General features: G+C 38.5%; 1 protein-coding gene across 1 annotated transcript; it reads left to right on the forward strand.

Annotated features, from left to right (window-relative positions):
- The first annotated feature begins 1,657 nt into the window (after window positions 1-1,657).
- gdf10a (growth differentiation factor 10a) lies at window positions 1,658-5,492 on the forward strand. The gene is made up of 3 exons (XM_042737222.1): window positions 1,658-2,178; window positions 3,088-3,995; window positions 4,390-5,492. The coding sequence occupies exons 1-3, from the start codon at window positions 1,953-1,955 to the stop codon at window positions 4,579-4,581; spliced, it is 1,326 nt and encodes a 441-aa protein (XP_042593156.1). The 5' UTR covers window positions 1,658-1,952; the 3' UTR covers window positions 4,582-5,492.
- Window positions 5,493-6,236: the final 744 nt, after the last annotated feature.

The following is a 6,236-nucleotide window of genomic DNA, read 5'->3' on the forward strand; positions in this document are numbered from 1 at the left end:
GGTTTTTCATTTTAAAAAATAATGAGATTTTGCAGTATAACCTTATATATCAAAGATTTACATCTTTCATTCACAGAATTCTTCAGCTTTTTTAAAAAAACTTCTTCCAATGAATGAAATATGTTGCAACAAGCCCCATATAAAGCTCATGAATGGGAGGCAAAGAAAGAAGCAAGCAAAATAATAGTGTGTTTTACGAGACCAGGACTAGCTGTTTCGAAAGTAAAGGACAATCATATTAAGGAAATTTGTCTTGGAGAGACAAGCCTTAAACAAGACCTTATGGTTATTAGCATCATTCCGTAGTTAGCTTGTTAATTAAAGAATCATTCTCAGTATGCAGACTCAGCAGGATCTAAGAAAGAATTGGTCTCTCCCAGGTGCTATAGAGAGCAAGTGATGCAGTCGTATTGAAGAATCAAAGGTCTCTGTGAACCAGAGTTAATTTGAATTGTTCTGTTTTTTATTCATTTTTAAAAGCAGTGTAGGATTCTGAAGCTTAATGTCTTCGCCTTCCCACAGTTGGACAATAAAAAGTGGGGTGGAAACAAAGCAGAGCAGAGATATCTCCCCTCCTACTCAATTTATCCCTTGATTCACTCAGTAACAGTGTCCTAGTGGGCATGAACGTCAGATTTTTAATGCAGATTTAAGACACATTCAAGTGTGAAGTAAAAAGGGGGTCTCCAGTGGGGTCCCCAGGGGCCACAGGAGGTGTTTAATGGCACGCAATGACCCAAACGGCCGGCCTTGTTATGGTCTCTCCACTGGAGCTCCGGGCTTTCACAGAACCAGCATTGTTGGCACAGTGCTGCAGACACTCCACACAAAAAACAGAGGTGACAGGGCCGTTCCCCCAGTGTGCTTCATGTACTGAATGAAATCACTATAATGAAATCAAGCAAAGGCACTCACAAATATTCAAAACTCTTTCAAAGTAGCCTTTCGGATTTTGCATTTGCACTCTTATGTTTACTTTAAAGTTTACTGATAAAGAAGGGAAAATGCACAAATAGCTTCTTATCTTTCTTTAAACGTATTTATTCAGTTTTCTTTTATTTCATTTCCTTAATTTCCACGAGGAAACTTTTTATTGTATTATTACATGAGCTCTAATGCTTGCTTTCTTAAAACAGGTCAGCTTTGCTGTCATCGCCATGACATAAATGTCCATTGGACTCATATTTATGGATGTAGATCACTGGATGCATACAAAAAGGTTTTATGGCATATTGAATATTATGTAAACCTTTAATGTTTGAAGAAATATTGAACTTCTTTAGAAAGTAAACTAGAACGTAGATGTTTAAGTATTATGATGAATGCTTGTAGTAGCTAATTACCTTCTTGGTGTGTAAAATCAAAGTGTATCTTTAAATTTGGTGATTCAAATCAAAAAATATGAAAATGTAAAACCTAATCTGTTTCATAAATTTTTTTGTAAAAGCTATGAGAGCAGCAGTGTAGTAGTTCATTATAAAAAAAAAAAAAAACATCTTAAAAGTAATTTTGTATGGAAAAAGATAGTTTTTTTTTTTTTGAGGGCTTGTTGGGAAAAGCGGTGGGGGGAAACAGTACAATAACCTAGCACCTTAAACTGTGAAAGTGCATGTTTGCTGGATTTGTCCTCTTGTTGGCCTCCTGCTGGATCGGGTGTAATGTAGCAGCAGCTCCCGTTGGCTGATGGGCGGATACGTCAGCACCTCACTCCGCTTATGCCTGCTCCCGTGGATAGTGGCGGTCAGAAGAAATAAGTGATGTATCACAGGTTAAGCACGAGACCGACAGAACTTCTGAAACACTGTAACACTGCGTTAAAAGGCGGGAATCACCGCATCACTGGAAAACGTCACTCCAAAGTTGTCATACTGGAAACCTTGTTTTAGTCGCGTTTTTTTTTTTTTTTTCAGCTACACGGCATTCAATCGTTTGGAAGCTTTTTTCTGTGCAACATGACGGTTAAGTATGTGTTTTTAACACACCTGTTACTGCTTTGGGTCGGTTCCGATGCTGACGCGTCTGAAGCTGTTTGGAGAAGTGCGCGCGACAGCACGACAGACGCGCTCGTGGACACAGATGCGCTCTCACAACATATGTTTAAACTGTATGAGAAGTACAACATTGAACCTAACCGACTCAAAGAGGGAAATACCGTAAGAAGTTTTAAAGCAAAACCTGGTAAGTAACAAAAGAATAAATACATGATGCATAACAATGTACAAATATATAATGCATTTATTTTAAGTTTTAAATGTTTGATAAAATTCTACAATGATTACAATAGTAGGTAGGCTATTTATTTGAGCTTAATTGTGTCTTCTGAATGACTTGGTTTTGGTTTATCTGAAAATGGCATGTCTTTTTAAAAAAGATTGTATCAGAAGCAGGCATTTTAAAGATTTTTTTTGGGGGGGGGGTAGACATTTTCTGTCAGTAATTTTCAGCTCTATTGAAGTTTGTCTTGTGCAACCCAAATGTGTTACTCCTAGGTTTTTATGGTATGAGTTTATACTGTGTAAATATATAATATGCTAAATAATGTCACTACTATGCTATGTTTTGTAGATATACCGTGCAATACTGAACTGAACTGTTGCTATGGTTACCACCGCAGGCAATTTGTGAACTTTTGTTAATGAAACGTTTGAAAACAGTTACGTATATATAAGCTAGAATTAATCTATACAGACATAACTGTGCACTATGCATGATAATTGCGCATTGTCAAGAGCAGGCTTATAATTGTTGTGGCTCTTGTAGTTATTTCACATTAATATTCATTAATATAATTTAAACCTGAACATTAAAAAAATAACATTTGTTACACTCTGATGAAACAACGCAGTCTTTTTTTTTTTGCAGTCTGCTAAAGCATTTAATCATTGCCTATTGAAAGACTGACATTGTTGCAGGTTCTAACTCTTTAGGGAACCTAAATAAACATTTCCATATGTTTGCTCTAGGAGTAACATGTCTTCTCACTTCCTAGTGCTTTCTCCAACCCCACTGACAAAACAAAAAGCCTGTTGTTGGAGCCCATATTCATAATTAATATGTAACTCAGCAGTTTCTCTCGTATCTTTGCAGAGAATGTGGAGGAGAGGGTCTCGTACTGGTTGAATCTTACTTCTCTTCAGGGGTCTGAGGCGATTCTCACATCTACGTTTCACTTCTTTTTTGACAAACGGCCACGCCAGAGGTCCTGGTTCTGCAAGCGCTTCAAGAATCCGTCTTGTCACATCCCAAACCTACATCTGCTACCCTCTGTCCGTCTTCTTTTCCGGTCTCCCTCCTTCAGCTCAGCTCCAGGATCTCTACTCGGAAACATCACCGTAGTTCCTCACAGACGTGGGACCTGGCAGAGCAAGGATGTGTCTGTCATTATAAAGGAGGCCCGAGATAAGAATCACCTTTTGATCACCGTGGAGTTTGACTATGGAGAGCAGCATCAAAGGTATCAGGACCAGCTCCCGTCCTCCAGCCTTCCATACTTGCTGGTGTACGCTAATGACCTGGCAATTTCAGAGCCCAACAGCGTGGCTGCGAGCCTACAGAGATATGACCCTTTCATTGCAGACCAGCAGCCAACTCAGTCTCCAGACTCCTCACCTGACATACGTGTGAAGCGGGAACTGGACTTGGACTTCTCTGATCCCATTGAGAACAACGAGCTCCCGGAGGTGGAGTACAACAGCTTCAAACAGCACGATATGTGGGAAAGTGCTTACTTTGCGCTCAAGCCAAAGTCCTTTAAAAAAGAACGTCGGAGGAAAGGCCAGGAGCATGCTGATGGATTCGGCAAGTCTCAGGTTCTCCGGTTTGATGAGAAAACCATGAAGAAGGCTCGGAGGAGACAGTGGAAAGAACCTCGCAGCTGTTCCAGGAGGTACCTGAAGGTGGACTTTGCAGATATCGGATGGAACGAATGGATCTTGTCTCCCAAGTCTTTCGATGCCTTCTACTGTGCAGGAACGTGTGAATTCCCCATTCCAAAGGTCAGAGAACCTCATGGCGAGGATCAGCGTATGCGAATGTGAATCGTTTAGACATATTGAAATATTTAAAAATGACTATATGGTTAATACAGCTTTTCTAGCCAGAGGTTTTAAACAAAGAATCCCTTCAGAAAATGTTTCAGTTCCAGCACAACTAAAGCACACCGACTTTATGTGCAATTATAGTCAAATAATTGTACGCTTAATAGGGGTTTTAAGCACATTTTGGACACATTTTCTTTTGAAATAAGCCAGTTTTACAGTTCCTCTGTTCTGAATAATAGAAGGGTTTTGAAAGACATAATTTCCTCTGCTTCATTGAAGAATGCAAAACAAAAGTTGCATATCTAAACGCTACCATACCTCATTATCCTCTCTTTTCTGCCCTTTTCAGGTGGTCCGCCCCTCCAACCATGCAACCATTCAGAGCATAGTCAAGGCCGTTGGGATAATTCCAGGTATCCCAGAGCCCTGCTGTGTCCCAGAGAAGATGAAACCTCTCAGTGTACTATTTCTGGATGAGAGCAAAAACATTGTGTTGAAGATCTACCCCAACATGTCTGTGGAGACGTGCGCTTGCAGATAGACTCGCTGGTCACAGGAAAGAAAGACAAATGGGCATTGTTGTGGTTTTGACACCCAAATTTACCTAGAAGAGGCATATTGTCTTTAGTTTGCACTTGTTAGAAAGTGCACACATTTTTAAGGACTGCATTTCATTTTTTATAAATGCTTACAAGTGATATTTTAATTTCCTGTGTTTATCCACAAAGGAAAAAATTTTCATTGTATTAGTTGAGTAACATAAGCACTTACTCTTAAAAAACGTTCCTTATGAATTGTCGGCTTTGCTTTCATCTCTGTGACTCATGTTTGTAGATTACTGGATGTACAATGAGGTTTTATAGCATATTGAATATAACCAACCTTTTTTTGGCAGAACTGCTGAATTACATTGGAAAGTGAATTAGAATAAAGCATTATTTTATTATTCAGATGAATGTTGTAGTTACAGGTTAAGATAATGTCTTGGTGTTCATTAGAAATCTAAGTGTAACTTGATATTTGGGTCATTTAAAAGTATAAATGATGAAGTACATGTGAAAAGTGTGAACCCTTTAATCTACATCAAACTATTAGTGTGACTGCAAAGCAGTCTTGTTGTAACTAATCTGAACTTAGTTTTGAAACAGAACTTAAAAGATCCCAAAAGATGGAGTGTTGCTAATGGCTAGTGCTAGTTCTTTTCTCCTGTGCATTTGTTTTATTTTAAGAGATGTTACACAAGGTTAATATTTTGTATTCAGATGCATTTGATGATCTCAATTTGGTGCCATAAGCAAGGAGTATTTGGGCCAAATGTGTCAGTGTGTATAAACAGTTGTTCATTTGGAATCAGTATATTATATTTTAGAGAATGTATTTTTGTAAATGTGTGTTTTAAATTATGAAAACTAGCCTTATAATAAGTAGAATAAAATAAATGTTAAACCACCAGCTTGTATTTTCTGCTGCATATTTCTGCATTTCATGTGTTCATATTCTTCACTTAATGAAGAGAACGAAGAGTCTGGACAACTAGCATTGACATCAGAAACCAGTCTGGTACAGTACTTCTTTAACTTGACATCAAAGACATCTCTAACCCCCAGTTCCCACCTTCAGCCCACTTCAAGAGCATCAGGTCTCAAAGTGCAGGAAGTTCCAACTCTTACTTCAACAGATGATGTCACCCAGCTCAAACTAATTTGACATAAACCCTTTTAATCCCACTAGCCCGTGAATGAAAATGAGAGAAGCATTCTCACAGAACAGAACCCAATTACTGTCTGCTGTGTCTTTCCTTTGTGCAAGTTTGAGTGTTGAATGGCTTCTGTGTGCAGTGTGGAAAAAGAGAAACTTAAAGATGTCAACATGTTTGATTGTGTAGACTGAAGAGATGTGAATGTGTCTGCTGCTTTTACTATTTATCACTACAAATGTGAATCCAAAAACTTATTTTATATTAAACCAGCCTAGTTTGTTGGTTTTTACTGGTCGTCCACAAACCCCCTAAAGCTACCTGACCAGCAAACCTCAGATAGGTAAAACCATTTTTAAGTAGAGTTATCATCAACTAACTAATTTATTAGCATAGAAATTTGGCGGCAACCGAACTGATGAGATGATCAATGGTCTCCATCATAATCAAAAGCTGTTTTCTTCTCTCAGGCTAGGTTTGACAGTGTCAGCATGAATGAG

The sequence above is a fragment of the Cyprinus carpio genome, chromosome B13, assembly GCF_018340385.1.
Source record: "Cyprinus carpio isolate SPL01 chromosome B13, ASM1834038v1, whole genome shotgun sequence".
NCBI classification, from domain to species: Eukaryota; Metazoa; Chordata; class Actinopteri; order Cypriniformes; family Cyprinidae; genus Cyprinus; species Cyprinus carpio.

Bases quoted from the DNA above. Each gene is read 5' to 3' on its own strand.
- gdf10a (XM_042737222.1), top strand. From the start codon at position 1,953: ATGACGGTTAAGTATGTGTTTTTAACACACCTGTTACTGCTTTGGGTC. The intron at 2,179-3,087 runs GTAAGTAACAAA...GTATCTTTGCAG, and splicing joins AAGTTTTAAAGCAAAACCTG to AGAATGTGGAGGAGAGGGTC. The intron at 3,996-4,389 runs GTCAGAGAACCT...TGCCCTTTTCAG, and splicing joins GTGAATTCCCCATTCCAAAG to GTGGTCCGCCCCTCCAACCA.